At 36.9% G+C, this 27,268-nt stretch overlaps 1 protein-coding gene across 1 annotated transcript in view; it reads right to left on the reverse strand.

Moving 5' to 3' along the window:
• Positions 1-27,268, reverse strand: part of MALRD1 (MAM and LDL receptor class A domain containing 1) — a 594,562-nt gene that overhangs the window by 492,446 nt on the left and 74,848 nt on the right. The window contains 4 exon segments of the mRNA XM_036270540.1: positions 7,722-8,134; positions 19,314-19,681; positions 20,413-20,518; positions 20,927-21,079. Coding sequence (XP_036126433.1) covers positions 7,722-8,134; positions 19,314-19,681; positions 20,413-20,518; positions 20,927-21,079 — 1,040 coding nt within the window.

The raw sequence follows: 27,268 nt of genomic DNA on the forward strand, positions 1-27,268 counted from the left end.
GACTATGTCATTGTGACTATTATTTAGTACTATTGTGCACTGACCTTTACCATTCTATTAGATGATAAGAGAAAGGAAAGCTACTTTGCTCTGACTACCACGACTTTTTTGTTTATAATTAGGAATGAAGATAGAACAAAATGACTTTTATGTCCTCAGTCTATTTAGAAAGGGGATAGAGCTGCTACAAACAAGGACCCATCCGAAAGAATATATGTACCCCCATGTTCGTAGCAGCACTATTTACAATAGCTAAGATCTGGAAACAGCCCAAGTGTCTATCAGTAGACAAATGGATAAAAAAAAACTGTGGTACATATACACAATGGAGTACTATGCAGCTGTAAGAAAGAAAGATCTCTTATCCTTTGAGACGACATGGAGGGACCTGGAAACTATCATCCTAAGCAAAACAAGCCAAACAGAGAAAGACAAGTATCATATGCTCTCACTTATTTGTGGAATATAATGAACATAACAGTCTGAGGAATGGGGTAGACCTGGAGACGTGGAACTGGGGTACAGACTGACAATCCCCAGAAGAGAGGGTGGTGGGGGAGAGATAAACCACAGAACTTGTATGCATGTGTGCATGAACAATGGACATGGACAACAAAGCTGAGGACAGGGTGGGAGGGGGAGAATCAGTGGGGGGAAAAGGAGAAACATCTGTAACAATAATAAATTAATAAATTAAATAAAAAATGTTTAAAAATTTAAAAAAAGAAAAGGGATAGAGATCCTATAATGTTTACTCTAGTTCAAAAACACCTTTCAATTTTATTTTTCGACTTAATATTTAATATATTTTTATTATTACATATTGTTGCTATTATTGCTAACAGTTGAGTAATTACTGCATGCCTTGATTATAAATATAGACATAGATATAGATATATAGATATATAGATATAGATGATAGATGACAGATATAGACATAGACATAGACATAGACATAGACATAGACATAGACATAGACATAGACATAGATATAGATATAGAATATTTACAAAAGCTATGAAAGGTGCCCAGCCAGTGTGGCTCAGTGGTTAAGCATTGACCCATGCACCAAGAGGTCACCAGTTCAATTCCTGGTCAGGGCACATGCCCAGGCTGTGGGCCTGATCCCCAGCAGAGGGCATGCAGGAGGCCACCAATCAATGTTCTCTCTCATTGATGTTTCTATCTCTACCTCCTTCTAACTTCCTCTCTTTTTAAAATCAAAAAGGGAAAATTTTTTTTAAAAAATAACTATGCAAGGTAGGTACTATTATTATATTGAATTACAGGTAAAGAATTGTGGCATACAGAAGTTACATAATTTTCCTAAGGCTACTCAGGAAATGACAAAGCCAGGATTTTAACTTAAGCAGTTTTACTCCAAAGTCTATATTGTGTTTTGTTCAATAGCATGAAATATACTCTAGAATACAGTGAAAAGTTAATTTTATTGTACCAAAAATACTATTTTAATTTGAGCTACTTAAAATGTAAAATAAAATGAACTCACATTTTACGGTGAATAGTACAGGTTGATGTAAAGTTGTAGCCTGGCATACATTATAGTAGCAGTATAACAATTTGCAATGTCAGGGTAATGTCAGGACACAGGCAGTCCCAGGACGCACAGAGTTTGCTTAGAATGACACGTGAAACACCTACCTCCGTCACTAGCAGTTATCTGAACAGGAATAATGCCAAGAATTACAGAGCAAGCTGTCATTACTTATGAGAGCAGAGATATCAGAGAAACTGAGAAAGAAGCAAGAAAAAAAATCTTACAATGTAATCAAATCAAAGACCAGAAAGCCAGGGACAACAACACAGGAGGAGCAATAGAGTCTTGGAGGTCAAAGCAAGTTGTTACATATTGCATTTGATAAAGAAAAACATATCTTATCCTAAGACAGAGCCTGGGTACCCTTTAGTGGATTTTGATTGCTTTTGACTGTTCTAATTTAGATGAAATTACAAGGACACTGTGGGCCACAGTCTGCTCTATAGTGATTGAAGCAATAAGAACACTGCAGTTAAAAGAATAACCATACTAATGATGCATACAAATAAAGATCACAGTAATGTATTTGCATATATACATATATGAATAAAATAGTGAATTTAGAGACACAGAAGTATAGAAATAGCCTATACCTGATAAGGACATATTTATACACAAGGACACCCATTTCAAATGTTCTACAATAGTCATTGCAAAACATCTAAGTATTTTTCATAAACCTTCCAAATTTTCTGGAAATTTCAGTCATTTCAAATGAAAATAAAATTTCCATAGGCAGCAACGCTCACAGAAATTGGGAGGAAAACTTTCTGTCAGATATTCAATATAAATATAGACTTTAGGTACATCATGGTACCCCCCTAACGGATCATAAGTTTGGGGTTACGTGGACTGACTTCTATTTTTACAACATTTAGTCATTTTCATCCTCTACTCTTAACCCTCCTGGAGACTGACTCAGGGATTAATAAACATCTTTAACCCTAAATATTTCAGAATTGCATTCATTCATATTTTTGGTTTTCCCCCTTGGCTTTCTATCATGAAATATAAAGAACATTTTCTATATGAGTACAAAGTAGACCTAAAATGTTCAAAATGATAGCCATTAAATATTGTTTCCAACAAAAATAATGACACACTAAACCAAACTAGAATGTGTGTTGGGTATAAAAAAATAAAATAAAGTCCCCCCAAAAAAACTAAAAAAAAAAAAAAGCCGTGGCCAGTTTAGCTCAGTGGTTGGAGCATTGGCCTGTGGACCAGAGCGTCCCGGGTTCGGTTCCCACTAGGGGCATGTACCAAAAAAAAAAAAGTCCCTGGAAGATACTATCTTGAATTCCATTTCGCGAAATTAGTTTTCGAAAATTTATAATCAAATTTCACTTTGGCAGTAGTTGACAATGCTGTCTGAAAACAATTTCAGAATAACTCCTAGAGGTTCCAAATGGCGATTGTGCTATAAGGACAATTCTGTCAGACCAAGAACACTGAATTTATTTTTATAACCTGAAATTCTGAGAAGCACTAAAATAAAAATCATTTACAATCCCCTTTTTATGAAGGGATATTTTTACTAAAGATTGTAATATAAACATTTGGATATAAACCAAAATCATCAATATGACATGTTTAAGGAAAAAAAAATAAAAGGTATTGTGTCTCTGATCTGCTACGATTTAATATGTTCCATAAACAACCCTGGAAGGGGCACTCACGGCATAAACTGGTATAGATCACTTTGCTTTCACAGAGATAGATACCGTATTTTCTGCTGAATGAGAAAAAGTTCAAAGGCATAAATCAAGATAAAGCAATCATCTGACAGAATTACATAGAGGTCTCATACCTTTTTCTTAGTGAATGCTGTGACACATTGATTTTCTACTGAAGATAAAAGCCAAAATCATGTGTCATCAATATCAGCTAGCAAAACTATTTGGTTTAATATTTTATACTGTTAAAGAAAAAAAAAAAAAAAAACTACAGAGAAAAGGCAAATCTGAAGTGTTTCACATGATCAAAACAAGTTTGGATCAGCGGAGAAAAACGCATTTGAAAGACATATCATAGAATTCATTTCTAGAGAATAAACAAGACATCAGAAAGGAATAAACTGTTGCTTTTGTTTCCCCGGCCAGATACAGAGCTACCATCTGGATAAGAAGCTTCTTATCTGGCTTGCTACTTAAAAATATAGTTTTTAGCAAAACAATCCACCATTGATCAGCTAATACACTCCACAGGTCAGCTCGCGCGAGCAGAGTTCAGCCCTTCCTTTCACAGAAGAGGCCAGCAGCGCAGCCGGGCAGCATATCCAGGACTTTCCCACACAGTCCACAATGCAGATAATCCCACAGCGGAGACGCCATCTCCACGCAGAGCCCCTCAGCCGGCAGCCTCACGGGGCGATTTTAAACTCAGACCTGGCGACCGGGCCTATGTTTCCTCGGTCCCTTCTAGCAGACCCAGCCGGAAGGCAGGGCAAAGTGGTTTGGAAGTGTCTATGAGCAAAAAGAGCCCAAAAGGCTTGTATATATGTAGCAGCAGCGGGGGAAGTGAGGGGGGACAAAAACATAGTCACATGAAGTTTCAAAATAGGGCATGAACTATGAAGGGATAAAGGGCACACTGGAATTAAAGCATTCATTTATACTTAATAATTTTCTAACTTTTTTTACCAACCAATTGGCAACTTTTAAAAACTCAGCTTCATGACCCAAATCTTATTTTTATTTATTTTTTAACATGGATTATAGAAATATTTGAATATTACCATGGTACATATTATGTTTTATAATTTTTCAATGTTCAATGATGATATAGAATGGGTCCTTATGTATAATTAATAATACAGGGGTAGGCAAAAGTAGGTTTACAGTTACAATACGAATTAGTTCAATAATTCATAAATAATAAAACAAGAATAAACTCTGTGTTTCATGTACTCACACTGTAAAGCTACTTTAGCCCACCCCTGTGAATATAGAGTAGAATTCCAATGTTTCATGATCCATAATTTTATTTCACTGTAATTTTGGAGGGTCAGAATATTAGACAAGATTTAGTATTACAGAAGTCATAACAAGTAGAGTAGTATTTAAATAATAGACTTACTAAGAAATTCAACTTGTTTCCTGCTATATCTACTTGTTCAGTAATAATCTCCACCTATCTTTTTCTTCTCCCCTTCTCCAGTCACCCCTCCTTCAGCCTGGAAGCCCAGTTGGTCGCTTTGTATCAGGACTGGACAAAGCGTTGACATAATTAGCTGTGGTTGTATTTGAATTCAGCTGAAGAAGATGGTGCATGAGAAACTTGAGATTGTGAAGGAAGATTTATCGGGCTGTTCAGTAAGCAACAAATTCATGAGTGTTTCTAGGCGGCTGCCAGCCAATCATCCAAACCTTTTTGATGCAAATTCTAGCCACCGTTCACAGTGTGAAGAAAAACGTTATATGAGGCTGCCTATGTCATTGAGACTTTTAGCATTTCTGTACATCATTTCACGGAAAGTGGGGTCAACCTAACGTTATTAAATATGGTTCTGAAGACTATATTTCAGGGATCATTTCTATAGTTTGTTAAATATGGTTCTGTTTTATTTACAACATAACTTCATAAACAGTTTTTCCTAGGAGTACTGAAATCCGATGCACTGTGTAGGTTGTAAAGGTATATTCTACAAATAAAAAAATAAATGATCACTACGAATACGATTTTTAACACTCTTTCACCACAAAATCCACCTGGAAAAAAAAAATCTCTTCTTCTTTATACCTAAGGATATTACTGTAACACAACAGAATTCTTCTAGAGTGAGTCAGAAAGTCCATTGGTAGTAAGAGGTCAAGCTAAACAACTTTTTCTTTAAAAGCATGTGTCCCCTCCCTACACTTATTTCATACCTAAAAACATATTTTTAGAAAACGAGGTCGTGTTAGAAAAAGTGAGCTGAAGATTGTAAGTCCTGGATCCTGTGGTGGCCCCCAAATTAATAACCTGCATTAGGTTTTTGTAACACACATATCGGTGACTACTGTCCATATCGATCTACGCCAAGCAACTCAGTCTTCCCAGGGAAACGCAAAGGGGAGATAGATTTCAATTCTGTATAATAAAACAGTTTCTGTCAGTATGCCCAGAGGTAGGATGGAAAACCCCATGAAGTAATGCATTCTCGACACTGGAGCTTTGAGAGTACATGTGGTTTTAAATACTTGATGAGAAAGTGTTTGAACTAATTTTAATGTTAAATAATTCAAATTGTATTCAGATATCAATATAACAAGCAACTAAAAACATCAGGTACTTGTGCGAAATAGTTATTGTTTATTATGCAGCTGTACCCTCATTTAAGTATAAGTAAAAATGTGACATGTAGGTAAGACCAGACATGGTAAGAATCTCATTTGTGTGTCCTTTGTTGGAAATGGTCCTTTCAGAAGGTCAGTAGTATGCTCAGTATTATGAGTTGAAACCTTTTGAGAAGCAATGATTTGCAATTTTCTTCAAAATAGATGGGATGAAGTGACTCTTATTTTTGTTCAACAGCCTCTTCAATTAAACGTGGCTCAAATACCTTCCCTTGTTGACATGTCAATGTGCCCCTTCACGTAGAGTGTTCTATCAAAAATTGTTTCGCTGTATTGATTTTTCACATAAAATTTGTGTGGGTGGCATAGACTTCGGAGAAAGAAAGGTGTCTCCTATCCAAAAAGCATGTTGGGAAAAGGAACTAGCAGTGAGTTCGGGGAAATTCAAAATAACTCTTTAAAAAATGAACAAGTCTTATTAAACACATGAGATAAAACAGCTTAGATAAAGCAATAAGAATTCTTTAAGAGGAAAAAACAAATAAACTGCCTTCAAGCATGCCAATCCAAGAGTGATCAAGGATAATAAGCACAGTAATTCATATTAGACAGAAATGTTAAGAATAGGGTTAGAACAACTCACTGGTGAACGTGCTCTGGAATTAATGGACCATGGCTTGTCATATACGAATGTAGCCCACAATATTATTACATAGGATCACAGATTTACAGACACTATCTCACCCTCCGTAATTAATGTAATTAATGGTACATTACATTAATGTACCAGCTAAAATGTGAAATATCCAACAAAATATATCTTTGGGAAAAGGAAACGTTATTTTGACCTACTATATCATATCCATATACAACCATTTCTCTGCAGTATTCTGTATGATTTCATTAAGACCAATGTAGCATTTCATAATGCAGTATAGAATATTATTAATATTAGGATATTGAATTATTTTATAATTAGTATAAATGACCAGCACTGCAACCAACAAACACTTTCCAAGAAGTAGTGGGATCTCCAGAAATTATACCTAAATGCCATTATTCTCCTTCATAAGGCTGTTATATCATACTTTTTCTGCACCACGAAAATGGCCGCTAAAATATATTTAGAAAAAGGGGGGGGGGGGGGATAAGTACAATTTGACAGGATTCATACATTTTGGAAATTAACCACATTTTTTTTTCTGAATTTTTTTCTTCACATCTATACACTCGACAAAAGAGATCTCTAACTTACCCACTTCAAGGAATTGCTGAGAGACCAAATAGAGAGTATATGTAAAAGTCATTTGCAAATGTCATATGTAAAAGCCACGTAAGCATCTGAACCTGCTGCTGTAAATGTGACTTTTAAGAGGAGGCAGATGAGATTTAGAACAAAGGGGTGAGGAGACCTAGACTCAAACTCAAAATCCGCCCCCAGTAGCTGCGTGACTTCCCAGCACAGCACGTGTTCTTCCTGGTCTCCCCCTGCTTCTCTACAAAATGTGAAATATTTAGATGAACGTTCAAAATAACATCAGGAAGAGTCTGAGCTTTTTTCAGGATACCAGAGGTGGTGCCCAACCCTTTGTGCCCTCCGGGTGTTTTCAGCAGAACAAATCCTTACAATGGAAGGACCCAGCAGCTGTTGCCAATGCCATGTGTCCATCTTTAAAGATTTTAATCACATATTATTGGGGATAGTCAAGGAGCAAAGCAACCTTAACAAGCTTTGGTACACCCTTCATTAAATGACAAATGTGTTATCAAAGGAACTTTGATCAAATTCTACTTGCTTTAAATTTTAAAAAAATAGAGCAACCTTTCCTATTCCTTAGACATTATGATGCATTTCCAATGCACGTTAGGAAACCCGTTATCCATACCTGAAAAGGCTGCCTGCTGGAAACGTCGAGGTGTTTCCTTATCCATCTGTTGCCTTGATTCCCAAAGATCTGCCACAGCAGCTTCCCCCTTGTGTTACTCCAGACTCGCTGGTAAACGGCCAGCCTATAAATGTGCTTTCCGAACATGTGGTAATAGAAGCGGAAGGTGCATCTTCCTGTACCAGGGGCGCTGAGGATCGGGCTGAGTAAAGCAGCTGTGTTTTGGAACACCTGTGGCTCTGAAGATTCTATGTAGAGGTAGTGTCCTTGAGCTGTGCCCAAAGTGTTATCCTTCATTGGCCCTGTATTAGGTGTTGAAGTTGGACCCTGGTTCCTGGTCCAATCAAAATCATCTTCTGAATCTTGTTTCCAGTTACAAAGTCCATTTTCAAAGTTACATTGCAGTCCAGGTGCTGAAATTGTCATTAAATAATAGCAAAAAACAATTAATGACAAAAATAACTACAATTAAGAATACTAGTTGGTATTTTATTCCTGCCAAAGCAAGTAGTTTTAATCTAAAAAATATTGCAGCAGTACAGTTTTTGAAAGCGTGCACAAATCCTAGATAATACATCAAGTAATAATATTTTAAGGAGTGACGGTGGAATTATTTTGGCCATTATTCTCCTAATGCCCATTATACCCATTCCTTCTGCATTTCTATTACCATAAGTCTAGGCACATGATCACAACCCAACAGCTGGCTCACTGTAACAACTTCTACCTCAGTGCATTTCAACCTTAGCAGAGTGTTCCAATCCAGTGAGCATTAAAAAACAAAAGAAAAAATACTAAAGCCCAGAATTCATCTCCAAAAATGTTGATATAATTGGTCCAAGCGACATAGCCAATCATCAGGATATTTTATCAGCTCCCTCAGTGATTCTAACATGCACTGCTGAGAAGAGCCGTATCTGAACAGGTGCCAATCTTTTGGAATCACCTGGAGTACATGGTAAAATTGCTGACATGGTAAAGCCTATAGAAGTACTAGTTGTTAGATACAGGGTGAAGCCCGGGAATTTATGTTTTTAACAAGCACCCAAGGTAATTATCAAGCAGATATTTTCCAGACCCTACTCTGAGAAACTCCTCTTGGGTTCCATCCCACCCCAGTTCCAAGTACCTCTTCCACATCCATGACAAAATGACCATCCTTCTGGGACAATTTATCATTTTCCTGCTCCATTCAAAATCTTTGAATATATACTCATTTAACCTAATCTTAAATCTAAACTCCTTGCCCAGCCAGCATGGCTCAGTGGTTGAGCATCCACTCATGCACCAAGAGATCACTGGTTCGATTCCCAGTCAGGGCACATGCCCAGGTGTGGGCCCGATCCCCAGTGGGGGGCATGCAGGAGGTGGCCAGTCGATGTTCTCTCTCATTGACATTTCTATCTCTCTCTCCCTCTCCCTTCCTCTCTCTCTAAAATCAATAAAGAAAAAAAAATTTTAAATAAATCTAAACTCCTCTATTTTTCAAGCTTCACATTTCCCAGATTAAATTAACTTCTTGCTTGTCCTTCCCGTTAGCAATCACCATCTTCCCAATGTTCCCTAAACATTCCACCCCTTTCCCATGTCTACTTAGGCCGGGTGTTATGTCATGTGTCTTGCTGATTCTTAGCTGCATCTCCTAGTGATCATCTTCTCTACTCACTGGATTGTAACTCTTTTAAACTGGAGCTTTTAAACTTCTAATGCCTTCAGTCACTAGAAGAATTCAAGACACTTCTAAAGCACTAATCCCTTATCAATTAAATGCTCTACCTAAATTTCTAGGATAACACAGGAACACATTCATTTTACAAGACGTGAAAATTTGTCAACACCAAGTATTTGTTTAGAATAAATGGAACAGAATGTACATTTGACATTATTTGGGGCAGAAGGGACAGGATTCAGAATTAATGACTAGTTCCACATTTTAGCTTTATTTGCATAATTTAATATTTTTAAAAAATAAATGTCAACTCTCCTTTATTCATCTTAGTATAATTGTACTTGGCATCAAAGGGGAACACATACTCATATAAAAGCATTTGTGAATAAATGCAGCCAGGCGAGAACCAATCATCTGTGTCTGAAAACCAGAAAGCAGGAGCTTAGAGCGAATGAGGAGAATCAAGTGAATACAGTCAAGTGGAAGGACCAGCTTTCAGGTGATATTTCCTCACTTGTGATCAATCAAGCCCAGCTGTGGCGTGAGCTGGGACCCACAGCTACTCTCCAGGTGTCAGTCTTTGTCTACAGAACAGAAGGAGAATGTAAAGCTGATGAGATGTTTTACATAAAGCCAACGGATTTGTATATTGCCTCTCCTCGTACTGACTACACGCTCAGTCTTCATTTCAAAAGGGAATATGTGTACCAAGCCCTTAAAAAGACCATGACCCTAAACATACTTCAGGAAATACAGTGAGGATTTTGGATGTCTAACATATTCTATGTAATAAAAGAATATGTCTAGATGGAAAGCTGTGAGAGAAACAGTCAGCCTAATGCCACTACTATTTTCTATCATTAATTTTTAGTTACAAGAAGTATTCTGATGCCCAGCTGGTGTGGCTCAGTGGTTGAGTGTCGACCCATGCACCAAGAGGTCACCGGTTCGATTCCACATCAGGGCACATGCCCAGGTTGTGGGCCCGATCCCCAGTGGGGGGCATGCAGGAGGCGGCCAGTCAATGTTCTCTCTCATGGATGTTTCTATTGCTCTCTCCCTCTCCCTTCCTCTCTCTCTTTAAAAAATCAATAAAAAAGAAAAAAATATTTTTTAAAAAAGTATATTTATATTATAGTTGTACTGCCATAATCCCATTTTATGAAGTTAATATTGACAAGTTTGAGGAAAACTTACTTACTTTTAGCAATTGATCAACATTTATTTTTAATCCTCACCTGGAGATACACACACACACACACACACACACACACACACCTGACTGATCAGTTGCTTTCTGGGCTCACCCTGACTGGGGATCAAACCCACAACCTAGGCATGTGCCCTGACTAGGAATTGAACCCGAAAACTTTTGGTGTACAGGACAACACTCCAAGGAACTTAGCATTTGGCCAGGGCAATAGATCAATGTTTTTTTAAAGAGTTGAATTTGAAAAACTTGAAAAAGATAAAAAGGCTTTCTGAATTTGCAAAAAATAAATTAGTTGTTGGATAAGCAATACTTCTTATAATAGCCATTGTCAAAATCATCAGTTTTGTTCATATCCACTCAAATATCAATTGTGTAATAAAATTTCTGACAATATCAAAGATCACATATATGCAAAACTCCCTATAATTATTTATGTGGAAATTTCTGAATGTAATGTTTCCTGTGATGTACCTAGCATTTTATGGCTTTACTTTGGTTTATAATTGGCCTCCCTACTTAATAGACACATAGCTTACATATTAAGTAGTGTTGCTATTTCTGCAAAAGGAAACATATTTTTTTTTTTTATTCTCACCCAAGGACATTTTTCTATTTATCTTCAGATAGAGCAGGAGGGAGAGAGAGGAAAAAAGAGAGAGAAACATTGACATGAGGGAGACACATCAAGTGGTTGCCACCCACATGACTCCAACTGAGGCTGGGGACAAACAGCAACTGAGGTACGTGCCCTTAGCGGGAACCACACCTGAGACTGCCTGGTTTGTGGGCTGACACTCTAACCACTGAGCGAAACCGGCCAGGGAAAGATACAAATTTTTTTCTGGTAGATTATTTGTGTTGTTAATCATACCTGAGGATATTATTCCATTGATTTTTAGATAAAGTGAAATGGAGGATGGGAGAGAGAGAGAAACATTGATGTGAGAGAGACACATTGATTGATTGTCCCCCGTAGGACCCCAACCAGGGCTGGGGATAAAACCTGCAATCCAGGCATGTGCCCCTGACCAGAAATCAAACCCGTGGCCTGTCAGTCCAAGGGTTGAAATTCTAACCACTGAGCAAAACTAGTCAAGGCTTCTGGCAGATTATTGTAATTAAAAACTAAAACCACAACTATTACCTTCTGCTTTATTTTCAGAAGCAAGTGCATTAGGTACTATTGGAGCTAAGTTTATTAAATGTCAAGACCTACACAATCATCAGATACACAGAGTTTTTGTTAATTTAAACCACAAAATTCAGACTTATCTTTGACACCTCACTCTCTGCTCCCTGTAGCAAAAACATCATCAAATGTCCCTTCTAAATATTTCTGCAAACTTTCATCTCTCCATCTCCATCCTTATCACTGTGACAAGCCACTGAAAACGCCTCTCGTGCTGACTACAGCACTGGCTTCCTAAGGAATCTCCTGAGTCCCTTCTTCTCTAATTCACTCACAACACACCATATCCACAGTGACATTTTCTAATATGCCAGTTTTACTATATTAGCTACCTTCTTAAAAACCTTCAAATGAGGAACAACATCCTTAATAGGGACTAAAAAGACCTGCAAATCTGATCTCCCCTTACATCTCTATCCTTACATTGCACCCAATTTCTCCTTTCTCCCTGCACCAGAGGTGACTAGCCATCTTCCATCTGCCATGTAGTCATATACTGGGGCTTTTTCATGTATACTTTAGCTTATTATTATTATTATTTTTAATCCTCACCCGAGGATATTTTTGCAATTTTTGTACAGATAGAGTGGGAGGGAGAGAGAGAGAGAGAGAGAAACATCGACGAGAAAGGGACACATCGAGTGGCCGCCACCCACACGACCGACCAGGGCCGGGGACAAACTGCAACCGAAGTACGCGCCCTTAGCGGGAACCGAACCCGGGTCTCTCCAGACAGCAGGCCAACGCTCTAACCGCTGAGCCAAACCGGCCAGGGCTAGCTTATTATTTTTCATAGCTCAGCTAAGTCAGCACCTCTAGAAAGTCTAATGCTGCTATTACATCAAGTCAATCACCCCCATGTGTAAGTCTTATCAAAGCTTTCATTTTATATTTCTTTATTAAATGTTTGAATAATATTTCTCCTCAATTAGGCTTTCAGCTCTATGAGGGCAGTGACTCTGTGTAGTTGTATTTAACATTGCATCCCTAGTATTTAGTTTATAAAACTACATAATAAATACTGATGGCTTGACTATTTGATTAATTCAATCACACAAAACATTCTCCAACCCTGGAACAATGCTTGGTGTCTTTGGCTTGATTGTCTGGAAAAAAGTAAACTTACGTAAGATCACCACCATCAGAATGAGTAAGAAGGGGATTCCAAAGAGGCAGTGGAATGAATGGAAGCTACACAGACCATCTCCCAGTACCAAACAGAAATTACAATAAAAACAAAGACAAATTTCCAGGAAAAAAAACAACAGAAAAACACCTAGAAAAGACCCATATAACCATGGTCAGCAACAGGACATGAAATCGAGCCTGGTAGAAACTGCAGAGGTGGGCGAGGGCAGGCTGGGAGCCCACAGACAGCAGCTGTTTTAGCTGTGAGCAGCTTCCTTAGGGTTAAAATTCCAAGCCAACTCCACAGCACAGAGGGCCGGGAGAGAGCATTAAATTAGCTACAGCCGCTCACTTGGGCTCTGGCAGAGGGAGGACAGACTGGACTAGAACTGTGTGGAGAGACTTGGGAACTTAGAGCGCTGGGAGAGCTGGGAGAGCTGGGACAGAGTGGGAGTTTTTTGCTGAATCACTCCCTCACAGGACAGTAGACATATTCATCAAAGAGCCCCTTCCCAGAGCCCCAGGGAGAAGCAAAAGCCCCTACCTCAGAAATTTAACACTGCCTGGCCAGACCAGAGAAATGCAAACTGAGGCTCATTAACAGCCAGCAAGCATCTGTCCCACCCTCTGGAAACCCTTTTACCCTGAACACCTGAGGGAGTTTTTTTTTTATTCGGTTGAGGGCTACAACCCAAGGCTCATCAAGTAACTGAGACTAATAGCCTCCAGGCAAACAGCTAAAGAATAACTGAACCTGTCCTAGGCTTGCAAATCTACCAGGAAAGTAAGACTTGACCCATGTTTAACCTGGGTCCTGCCATGCTCATCCAAACCCAGTAGAGAGAGCCACAACCAGCAGAACACCAACACCCACAGGAAAAATTCAACAGGCTCCAAAACCAACTGAGACAGCCAAAATGGTAAAACAAAGAAACAAATCCCAAATGAAAGAACATTATACTTGGACAAAAGATGAAATAAATGAAAGGGAATTGAGCAACATATCAGAAAACAAGTTCAGAGAAATAATCATGAGGAAGCTCAACAGCATAAGAAAATATACAGAAACACTGAAAACCAACCAACTGGAAATGAAGAATGACATAGCAGAAATAAAGAACACAACTGGAAGGAATAACCAGCAGAATACAGGAGGCCAGGATGGAACCAGTGATTTAGAAGACAGGGCAGAAAAAATTGCCCAATCAGAGAATCAAACAGAAAAAATAAAAATAAAAATAAATAAAAAACAGGAGAAATCCTAAGAGAACTGTGGGACATTGTGAAACATAACAATATCTGCATCATAGGAGTTCCAGAAGAAGAAGAAAATGAGCAAGGGTTAGAGAATATATTTGAAAAAAAAGTGACAGAAAACTTCCTTAACTTGGTGAAGAAAAAAAGCATACAAGTACAAAAAGCACAGAGAGCCCCAAGTAAGAATAACCCAAACAGGCCCACCCCAAGACACATAATAATTAAAATACCAAAAATTAAAGACAAAGAGAGAACCCTAAAGGCAGCAAGAGATAAGCAACAGGCTACCTACAAAGGAACCCCCATAAGGCTATCAGCTGACTTCTCAACAGAAACACTACAGGCCAGAAGGGAATGGCATGAAGTAATCAAAGTAATGAAAACAAAGGAACTGAATCCAATACTACTCTATCCAGCAAGGCTATTATTCAAAATAGAAGGTGAAATAGTTTCCCAGACAAAGAAAAAAGCTGAGCAAATACATTAGCACCAAACCAGCACTGCAAGATATATTAAAAGGACTGCTATAATTAGTAGAAGAAATAGGAAGAAAAATATAACCACACTAAACAAAAATGGCAATAAAGAGTACATATCAATAATCACCTTAAATGTAAATAGATTGAATGCTCTGATCAAAATACAGAGTAGCTGATTGGATAAGAAAGCATGCTCATATATATGTTGTTTACAAGAGACTCACCTCACAACAAGAGACTCACATAAATTGAAAGTGAAGGGATGGAAAAAATTTCTCAAGCACACAGAAAGGAAAAAAGAGCTGGGGTAGCAATACTCATGTTTGACAAAATAGACTTCAAAATGAAGTCTATAACTAGAGGCAAAGAAGGCCACTACATAATATTGAAAGGATCTATCCAACAGGAAGATATAACCTTGATAAACATATATGCACCCAACATAGGAGCACCAAAATATATTTTAAAATTTCTGGAGGACTTCAGAGGAGAAATCAACAACAATACAACAATAGCAGGGGACTTCAACACCCCACTGACATCACTGGATAATCCTCTAGACAATAAATTAACAAGGATACAGAGACTCAAAATGATACACTAGACCAAATGGATTTAATAGATATCTACAGAGAATTACACTCTCAAATTACAGAATTCACATTCTTCTCAAGTGCACATGGGTCATTCTCAAAGATAGGCCACATGTTTGGAAACAAACTAAGTCTCTACAAGATTGAAATCATATCAGGCATCTTCTCAGATCACAATGGCATGAAACTAAAAATCAATTACAGCAGAAACATTTAAACACATGGTGGCTAAATAGCATGTTATTAAACAATGAATGGGCTACCAAGAAGATCAAGGAAAAAATTAAAAATTTCCTGGAAACCAGTGAAAATAAACACACAACAACACAAATTCTGTGGGACCCAGCGAAAGCAGTCTTGAGAGGGAAGTTCATAGCACTACAGGTCTACCTCAGGAAACAAGAAAAATTTCTAATTCACTATCTAACCTCACAACTTAAAGAACTAGAAAGCAAGCAAACAAACAAACAAAAAACCCAGAGCAAGTAGAAGGAAAGAAATAGTAAAGATCGGAGCAAAGATAAACAACATAGAGACCAAAATAAGAATTCACAAGATCACTGAAACAAAGAGCTGGTTCTTTGAAAAGATAAACAAGATTTATGGACTCTTACCTAGACTCACCAATCAGAAGTGAAAAAGGAGAAGTAACAACTTACTCCACAGAAATACAAAAGATTGTTAACAAATACTATGAATAATTATATGCCAACAAATTGGACAATGTAGGCAAAATGGACAAATTTCTAGAAACACACAGTCTTCCAAAACTGAACCGGGAAGAGAGAAAACTTGAACAGACCAATAACAACTAAGGAAAATGAAGATGTAATCAAGAAACTCCCAGCTGCCCTGGCTGATTTGGCTCAGCAGTTGGAGCATCGGCCTGTGGACCAGAGAGTCCTGGGTTCAGTTCCTGCTAGGGGCACGTACCAAAAGGGAAAAAAGACAAAAGAAAAAGAAAGTCTCAGCAAACAAAAGTCCAGGCAGCTTCGCAGGGGAGTTTTACTGAACATTCAAAGAAGAACTAACATCTGTTCTCCTCAAACTATTCCAAAAAATTCAAGAAGGAGGAAGACATCCAAACTCATTTTATAAAGTCAGCATAATTCTAATTTCAAAACTAGAAAAAGACACTACAGGCCAATATTCCTGATGAACATAGAAGCCAAAATCCTTAACAAAATAGCAAATAAGATCCAGCAATACATTAAAAAAATTATTCATTATGACCAAGTGGAATTCATCCCAGGGATACAAGGCTGGTACAATATTCATAAATCAATAAATGTGATACACCACATAAACAAAATGAAAGATAAAAACCATGTGATCTTATCAATAGATGCTGAAAAAGCACCCAACCAAATCCAGCACCCATTTCTGATAAAAAAGCTCAGCAATGTGGGAATAGAGGAATTATTTCTCAACATAATAAAGACCATATATGAAAGACCTACAGCCAACATTATATTCAATAGGCAAAAACTAAAAGCATTTCCCTTAAGAACAGGAACAAGACAGGGTTGCCCATTTTCATCACTCTTATTTAACATAGTACTAGAAGTCTTAGCCACATCAATTAGTCAAGAGGAAAAATAAAAGAGATCCAAATTGGAAAGGAGAAATTGAAACTGACACTATTTGCAGATGACATGATATTGTACACAGAAAACCCTAAAGACACCATCAAAAATCTACTAGATTTAATACACGAAATTGGCAAGGTAGCAGCATACAAAATTAACATCAAGAAATCAACAACATTCTTTTTTTTTTTTTATCTTCACCAAGGATATTTTTGCATTTATTTTCAGATAGAGTGGAAAGGGGTGGGGGGGAGAAACAACAATGTGAAAGAGACACATTGTGTGGTTGGCACCCACACGACCCCAACCAGGGCGGGGACAAACTGCAACCAAGGTATGTGCCCTTGGCGGGAACCAAACCTGGTACTCTCTGTTTCGGGCCGACACTTTAACCCAGTGGTTCTCAACCTTCCTAATGCCACGACCTTTCAATACAGTTCCTCATGTTTTGGTGACCCCCCAACCATAAAATTATTTTGTTGCTACTTCATAACTGTAATTTTGCTACTGTTATGTCTCAGGTGACCCCTGTGAAAGGGTCATTCCCCAAAGGGGTAGCAATCCACAGGTTGAGAACAGCTGCAGCCGCTGAGCCAAACCAGCCAGAGCATGACAGCATTCTTATATACCAATAATGAACAAATAGAAAGAGAAACTAAGAAAAAATTCCATTTACTATTATGGTAAAAAAATTAAGATACCTAGGAATAAACTTAAAGACGTAAAGGACCAATTTTCAGAAAACTATAGGACATTGAGAAAAGAAATAGAGGGAGATATAAAAAAGTGCAAGCATATACCTTGTTCATGGAATGGAAGAATTAACATAATTAAAATGTCCGTACTACCCAACACAATCTATAGATTCAATGCAATCTCCATCAAAATACCAATGACATATTTCACAGAACTGGAACAAATACTACAAAAGTTCATATGGAACCAAAAAAGACCCTAAATAGCCACAGCAATCTTGGAAAAGAAGAACAAAACAGAAGGGATTACAACACTGGATATCAGGTTATATTACAAAGCCATTGTAATCAAAACAGCCTGGTACCGGCACAAGAACAGGCACATAGATCAATGGAACAGAACAGAGAATCCGAAAATACACCCAAGACATTATGCTCAATTAATATTTGACAAAGGTGGCAAGAGCATACAATGGAGTAAACACAGTCACTTTAATAAATGGTGTTGGCAAAATTAAACAGCTACATGCAAAAAAATGAAACTAGACCACCAACCTACACCATATACAAAAATAAACTCAAAATGTGACTTGTGAATCCATAAAAATTCTAGAAAAATAAATGTAGGCAACAAAATTTTAGACAGCACAATAGAATTTTCACTGATACACCTAAGGCAAGAGAAACAAAGAAAAAAATGAACACATGGGACTATATCAAACTAAAAAGCTTCTACTCAGTGAAAGAAATAACCATCAAAATGGAAAGGCAACCCACTGTATGGGAGAGTATAATTGCCAATGATACATCAGATAAGTGGTTAATTTCTAAAATATATAGAGTGTTCATTCAACTCAATAAAAGGAAGACAAAGAACCCAATTAAAAAATGGGCAGAGGAGCTAAATAGACACCTCTCCAAAGAGGACATACAAATGGCCAAGAGACATATGAAAAAATGCTCAACCTCACTAATTATTACAGAGATGCAAATTAAAACGACTGTGAGGTATCACCTCACACCTGCCAGAATGGTGGCCATCAACAAATCATCAAACAACAAGTGCTAGCTAGGGTGTGGAGAAAAGGGGACTCTAGTACACTGCTGGTGGGAATGCAGACTGATGCAGCCACTATGGAAAACAATGTGGTGTTTCCTCAAAAAATTAAAAATTGGACTGCCATTTGACCCAGTGATCCCACTTCTAGGAATATATCCTAAGAAGCCTGAAACACCAATCAGAAAGAATATATGTACCCCTATGTTCATAGCAGCACTATTTACAACTGCTAGGATCTGGAAACAGCCCAAGTGTCCATCAGTAGATGAGAGGATAAAGAATCTGTGGTACATATACACAATGGAACACTATGCAGTTGTAAGAAAGAAAGATCTCTCATCCTTTGAGATGACATGGAGGGACCTGGAGAGGATTATGCTAAGAGTAATAAGCCATTCAGAGAAAGACAAATACCACATGATCTCACTTATTTGTGGAATATAATGAACAAAAAAAGCTGATGAACTAAACAGACCCAGAGTCATAGAAAAGAATACCATTCAGACCGACAAACCACCAGGGTGGGGGATGGAAGAGGTGAACCAAAGACATGCATGTGTGGAACCAATGGACATAGATAACAATGCTTGGTGGGGGGGTGGGATAGGAAGGAGGATGTCTGGTGGGGGGGGGGGAGAAACATCTGTAACAAAAATAAATTAATTTTAAAAAATGAAAAAGAAAAAAAATGAGTATGAGGGACAGAAAAAATATACTAACCACAATCAACCTCATCCGTGTGATCACCACAATCATCCACCAGGTCACATAACTGAAGCTTTTCTATGCAAGCCTTCGTATGTCCACACCAGAAATGATCTGGCCCTTCACAGCTCTCCGCGGGGAGTGGAAGAGTACAGTTTTCAAAAGTGATGTCATCAATAGCGGACACCCCATCATAAATGCCAAGACTGACTTTTTCTAGTGACAAATGGAAGGGACGAGTGAGGCGCCCGAGCTGAACGGTTGCCTGTGACCACTGGTTGCCCTGGTTATACAGTACTCTCCAGAGTACCGTGGAATCACTGGAGTTTTCCACATGTAGCTGGAGCACGGCTGCTCCCACTGACTGGCCATAGTTATAAAACCTGAAAAAGAGTAAACAAAAGAAATGGAAATGATTTATGGGATTGACTACATATTTCACTGTTACATTCTTTCACTCAGTCAACAATTAATAATTAGTTATCATAATGGACGCCTTTATTTCTTACGGTAATTGTGACTTCGTACTTGCAAAGCTTATCATCTAAGGTGCATACTCTGACTCTAGGACCCTAGGAGCATTTCTCAAGGAGTTCCGTCCAGAACGGAGGAAGCAGTGTTAATTAAATTATAATCTATTCCTGAAAGAAACAGTCTCTTCCATCTTAAGAAAGAGCACAATGAGCCCTGGCCGGTTTGGCTCAGCGGTTAGAGCGTCGGCCTGTGGTCCTGAGAGACCCAGGTTCAGTTCCTGCTAAGGGCATGTACCTTGGTTGCAGTTTGTCCCCGGCCCTGGTCGGTTGTGCGGGTGGCAGCCACTCGATGTGTTCCTTTCACATCGATGTTTCTCTCTCTCTCTCTCTGTTCCTCTCTCTCCCTCCCACTCTGCCTGAACAAAAAATGGAAAAATGTCCTTGGGTGAGGATAAAAAAAAAAGAACGAACACAATGAGCACTGATAATGAGCTCTCAAGTTAAATGCCAATTGTGAGGATCTAATGCAATAGGTATTTTTAAGACAAAACCAGGCGCAAACCATAATGTCTACTAAATGCAGGAGAATGCCTGCAACTACTGGGCCGCTAGGGTCATCGACCATTGTTTTTAATATTTACCAGAAAGAAAGCATGCATCCTGTTCCTGTCTCGCTGATAGTTGGGCTCTGGAGTTTAGCAACTTGTGCCAAGCTGCTGCTTTTCTTCAGAACGAACATAAAATGCCCTATTGGTATACAAAAACAAGTCATAAGTTAACCTATTTGATTATAAAGTGTCTCTTAACCCTACACTAAATAAGTTCCACGTGCAATACAACAAAAGTAAAAATCAATAAAAGTGATTGCTAGTCAAATGTGCTTAGAAATATTAAACTTTGATCAACATCAAAGTTTAAATGGTGCCCCAAACAACTGGTAATTTCATTTAATTCAGCCAAAAATATATGTATACTCTACCCCCACCAACCATAAAGGAATAATTCCACGCAGAAAACATAAATGTAACTGATAACGCTCAACTGCCCTACTCTCTGCTGTAGTGACATTAGAATGTTACCTGCTTCTCTTTCTCTTCTCAGACCTGACCAACAGTAGACTGAAGTAATTACCAAGAGCCTCTGCTTGTTTCTTACCTTGAGCAGTGTTGTGAGTATGATCACGGGGTGGGGCCTGTTGCTCAAAATCAGCAGAAAGGTCACTTCTAGAGCTCCATATCCAGTCGAAATGGTCACCAGTAACTGCTTCAAACCAACCACAGCTGTTTGCTTCGAAGTCACATTCGGAAACTGGAGAACAAAAATGTGGCTCTTAGGTTGGCTCTCCAAAGGGTTTGCACACTTTACAAAGGGTAAGAGGTCAACGGAAATCACCTTGTTAGACTTCTCGAAGTACATCAAAGAGCACATGAGGGAAAAAAGAATCTCTTCTGATCTGAAAAAACCTGGAGTTATGCTTATCATACTGGAAATTGATAAGACAGATTATCAATTTTAAAATTTTAATTTTTTTCCAAATATTCTAAGAATAGCATCATTCAGCCATATTGTTTATAGAATTGTCAAAGTCGATCTAATTTATCTGATACATGTGTTAGTTTATCTGCTGCTATTATATTATCTGGAAGGATGAATTATTCCTATAGAATATTTTACACTAAACCGTGGAAGCAGCTGCTTCTAAGAAAATTTAGTACATTTAATTAATGTTTATCTCTGTTTTTTTATAGAACTTAATATTTTCTAAAGTATTCCATGCTTAATTTGTGCAGGGCAGAATAATTTGACCCAGTTTTCAGATAAATATGCACACACACAAAAATCAGTTAACTTCCAGGAAGAAGAGGGAGAAGAAAAAAGGAAAGAAAGGGAAGTTATAATAATAGCAGTATAATATTACAGCTAATGTTCAGTGAATACTCTATGTAATAAACCTCGTACTATTAGACTGCTTTTTCTAGATCTTTCACCTTAGCTTTATGGGGAAGTTATTATTGTTGTTGTTGTTGTTGTTTCCAGAGGAAAAAAGGGAGGTTTAGGGAAGTCACTAACTTAACCAAAGTCATATAGTTAGGAAATTATAGATGAAATTGGAATCCAAATATTCTGACTTCTAGTTTAATATTCTTCTGCAACTGTTGACAATAACTGTTAAACATTAGATTGAAAATATTTATTATTATATTTATTAGATTGAAAAAAAACTGCCCAGATGGTATAGATCAGTGGTTGAGTGTCGACCCATGCCCCAAGAGGTCGCTGGTTCGATTCCCGGTCAGGGCACATGCCCAAGTTGCAGCCAAACCCCACTAGGGGGCATGCAGGAGGCAGCCAATGGATGTTCTCTCTCATCGATGATTCCATATTTCTCTCCCTCTCCCTTCCTCTCTCTCTAAAATCATAAAAAAAAAAGATAAATTAAAAAGGCATAGTCTAAATTTGTTCAGTGTAAATATTCTGCTATTACTATAATATATCCTAATGTTAAAAATGAGGCTTGCTCCCACTTATGATTATTACATTGGAATTTTTGTTCAATAGCTATTTTTATCCAAGGATTTAGTAATAAACAACACAGATGTTCCCTTGTAAAAGAACTTAGGAAGTAAGCAGTAAGTTTAGGGGATAAAAGTATATAGTAAATCACTCAATGAGATTATAAAATTTAAAATTATAAAGGCACTTCACTTAATTATAAATAATTTTTAATTTTGAAAATGTTACTTCTACTCTACTCAAGGAGGAATATGAGATGAACAGTAATACTACAAATACTTTCTAATTTTAATAGTTCCTATATAATATCTGATTTCCAACATATATTTGTTTTCTGTCAAGCTTCCTAGCTGGAAATATGTCCAGCAGAGTACTTTCAAGTTTCATGAAAAGTCAGTGGGAGGGGCCACTTTGTAAATCACGTGATTAACCACTATGGTGTACACCTTTAACTAACACAAAGTAATATGGAATATAAACTAATTGAAAAAGAAAGTCAATGGGAATGTATGAATACATTTAAAAATAAATACTTTAAAAATATCGCATCAACTTTAATAAGCAAGGACGAGGATATTTCAGTACACATATAGAGACAATTAGAAATCAGAAAAATGAAAGTACTGCTATATTTAGAATACACACTTCTCAAGTACAGCTTAGAAATCTATGTTTATGTAAAATTAAATGCCACTTGAAGTCAAAAGTAATGATAAATATATTTAAGAATAAATGCTAGCCCTGGCCGGTTTGGCTCAGCGGTTAGAGCGTCGGCCTGCGGTCCGGAGAGACCCGGGTTCGGTTCCCGCTAAGGGCACGTACTTCGGTTGCAGTTTGTCCCCGGCCCTGGTTGGTCGTGCGGGTGGCAGCCGCTCGATGTGTCCCTTCACATCGATGTTTCTCTCTCTCTCTCCCTTCCTCTCTCTCCCTCCCACTCTATCTGTACAAGAAATGGAAAAATATCCTCGGGTGAGGATAAAAAAAATAAAAATAAATAAAATAAAAAAAAGAATAAATGCTAATATTTAAGAACATTTTAAAGGCCATCTCTATTTGTAAATACATAATATACCAATAACCCATAGATGTAAATAAATTCCAGAGGTTCAAAGTATGTAATGCTATTTTAATCCCTGAGGAAGCAAATTTTTTGTTTCCTATTAAAAATATAGACAGAAAACAAAATATTGCTATTGTATAATATCTACTCCCATAGCTACTTGGAAAGAGGACCTTATCACCTGCTATCCAGGAAGAATCTGCTGTAGAAATAAATGAATATTCAAATGATAATAAAATTTGAAACTACAGCAGCAATTTTATAGTTCTCTTACATAAAATTCTTCAAAAGAAGTAATTTTAATACATGATCATTGTATTAAATTTCAAATTTGTTCTTCTATATTTAGATTTCTTTTTTAAATTAATTAACGTATTTATTTATTTGTTTTTGTTACAGATGTTTCTCATTTTTCCCCCATTGATACTCTCCTCCCCTTCCCCCCCACCTCATCCCCAGCTTTGTTGTCTATGTTCATTGGTCATGCGTATATGCATGTAAGTTCTGTGGTTTATCTCTGTACCCCCTCAACCCCCCTCCTTGGAGGCTTGTCAGTCTGTACCCCACCTCTATATCTATAGGTTAATTTTGTTCGTTTGTTTAGCTCATTATATTCCACAAATAAGTGAGATCATGTGATATCTGTTTTTCTCTGCTTGGTTCTATATTTAGATTTCTATAGAAATTTAAAAATTCACCTCAAGTGATCACATACATAGTGATCAGATGAAATTAACCTCTGGCTAGCCATTAATCAAACAGACCTCATTAGAATGGCTTTTGAAAATTATATATCTTTTTCTGACAGAAATATATTCTGGGTATGTTTTCATAATTGAAATTCAAGTATTTTTCACTGTTTCGGAAGCATCGTTATTGTCTATCTCAATTATTCTCATCATCAGAATCATCATATGCAATAATAATTGCAGTTACCATTTACTCAGGGATTATTGTGTACCAAGCTTTGGGCTAGGGCTGTTCCATTCATAACAGGATGCTAACACAGAATTTCTAAAAATCATACATGTCTACTTTATAGCTATGGTTAGAAAAGCAAGTAACTCTACAGCAGCTTTTAATTATTTTATGTAAAGATACCCTTGAAACATCAATTAGTTATGTAAATATAATTATAGTAGTTACCCATGAGGAGAAGATGTTAGGGAATATTTGGTAGATGACAAATAGGTCTGTCATCCTACATGATCATTGTCATTTTTAGAGCTTTTTCACTCAGTCAAAAGAAGATTAATGCATGTAGGAGACAAGGAACCTTGAGAGGTAAAAAGAATCCTGAATCAGACCCTGTCTCATTTCATATTCACTATTTTAGAACATCTCTGATGGTTCCAGATGATCCCTACAGAGGTTCATTTGTAAGGAATAAACACAAAATGGACAAAGGGGAAGTCTAGACTGATCATTTGGATCTTGCCAAAAAAACTTAAAAATTACAGAAGGATGCTTTTTAAAATTTACACAAAGGAAATGAAAAATTATGTCCACACAAAAATGCTGTGCATGAATGTGCAGCTTTATTCATAATTGCCAAAACTTGGAAACAATCAAGATGTCGTTCAGTAGATGAATGGAAAAATGGTGGCACATCCATACTTAGGAATATTATTCAGTGCTATAAAGAAATAGGTTATCAAACCATAAAAAGACATTTAATCTTAAATAATCATAGAATTATTCAATACACACAAAAAGATTATATTCTCAATAGAATGTTCAACTAAAAAAAGAATTCTTTATTTTCTTCTACTATCTTATTTATTATTTTATTTCTACTCTCCGTAATTTCTCCAATCCAACAATATAATTGTCTGTGGCAAAGACTGATCAAAATATCAAGGGCTATTTACCAGATTTTACTTGTCTACAAAAATAGCTTTCTCTTTTTTCCCTCAGTGATCAATGGCTCCATAAATGAGAATGAATGAACTTTTTTCTCCACTTCTTGGTTTTATGTCACAGAAATGATGAGCCTTCACCCAGAACAACTTCCCATTCCAATATTTTACAATTACCTCTGTCTAGGGAAGGATTTTTTTTGTGTTTTGTTGTTGTTGTTGTTGTTGTTGTTTTTACTGAAAAACAATGTCTAGATTGCTAGACTGTAATTTGAGGGTAATATAAAGAAGAAAATGAGAATCCAGTTTACTGAAAAAAATAGTCTTTTTACCACACAAACTTATATTTTTACCGGTGTGTATTTAATAAAAATGTAATATGTTCAATAATTAGCAAATATAGGTTTGTTTTGAGACACATTTTCCCATATAGTCAAACCTATAGAAAAGAACATAAGACATAAAACAGAAACCAGCAGCTGATTTTCACTTCTTTATTAAAATAAAAAGTAATTTGTGTTAATTCAAAGAGATGCATTAAGAAGCCTTTAATTTTATAATTAAGTTTAACTATCCAATCTCACCTAAAAATACCTTCTCAAATACATTTTTTTTCCCAGAAAATATGTGGAAAAAACAACACAGTCCTAATTAGAAAACACACACACACACACACTGGTTTATAGCTATTAGGCTAAGGAAGAAATTATCCACCAGGATGCATCCAAAAAAATAAAAAGGGTACCTTGGAACCAAAAAGATGCTCCTTCTCTGCTATGCTTTGTGGTATCCATCCTGTGCTCTCTACTTACAAAGCCTAACATTGTATGAGCTGGTCAAAAAAGACATGTTTACACAGTCCAACTCAGCACCTCACTCAAATCAGGGCAAAAGTAAATACATTTGGAGCTGAGGTATGATCAATTTGTAAATGGCACACTTGCTAATGTATTCTAGTCTATAATTGGTGAAACCCTGTTTTAATTTTTTTTTTCCTTTATTGATTTTAAAGAGAAAGGAAGTGAAAGGGAGAGAGAGAGAAACATCAATGAGAGAGAACATTGATTGACTGCCTCCTGCATGACCTACACTGGGGATCAGGCCCACAACCTGGGCATGTGTCCTGACCGGGAATCGAACTAGCAACCTCTTGGTGCATGGGTCGACGCTCAACCGCTGACTCACACCGGCCAGACTGGAACCCTGTTTTAAATACAGGCAATCTATCTCCAGAACCCACATTCTTAACCACACATTATTTCTTTAATCATATCACTTTTCATAGGTCTGAAATATATTGAATTGCCTTCAATAAAACACAATAATGTGTTTCATGGATTTAAAATATTGTTTTATAGACTTGAAAAAAGATGGAGATCACTATTTGGCAATGGATCCATGACCACAGTGAAATGAGTTAAAAAATTAGCAAATGAACTCCACATCTCTTAGTCTCTATTTTCATTTTTTTGCTTGCTTCTTATGCAGAGCCAATTTTGTACTGGGGATCTGGAAATGCTAATTCTTTCTCCCATTTTTATGAATCTATGCATTAAAGATTCTGGCAGATATAGTAGTTTGGGGAAAATATACAATCAGTATCTAAGTTTGAAAAAGTAAATTAGAAAAATAATAAAACATTCCTTTGTCCTATACTGTATAACCTGTCTTGTCTTAGGTTTTATTGAATTCAAATACTAAGTATTGACTTATGTTATTTTTCCCATGAGCAGAGAGAAAAGTAAAAAATAAGAAATTGTTTAGAACTATATTTAGAAAAATAGCACATACATTTCAGACTAAACAGTTTTCAGATAGAAATAAATTATACAGCTCATAAAATACTGTTTTAGATTATTAAATATCTTTACAAAGTATAGATTTGGCTTTCTTATCTGTATTACATAGTGTAGTCTAGAATAAAATTATATATATATATATATATTACATATATATACACATATAAATGTCATCCAATGTGACATAACAAAATGTACCACTGATACTATTTAACACATGAAATTTTCATGTCACAATATATAAACTACTTTCTAGAACTAAAGT

Source organism: Molossus molossus, unplaced genomic scaffold (genome assembly GCF_014108415.1).
Source record: "Molossus molossus isolate mMolMol1 unplaced genomic scaffold, mMolMol1.p scaffold_m16_p_1, whole genome shotgun sequence".
NCBI lineage: Eukaryota > Metazoa > Chordata > Mammalia > Chiroptera > Molossidae > Molossus > Molossus molossus.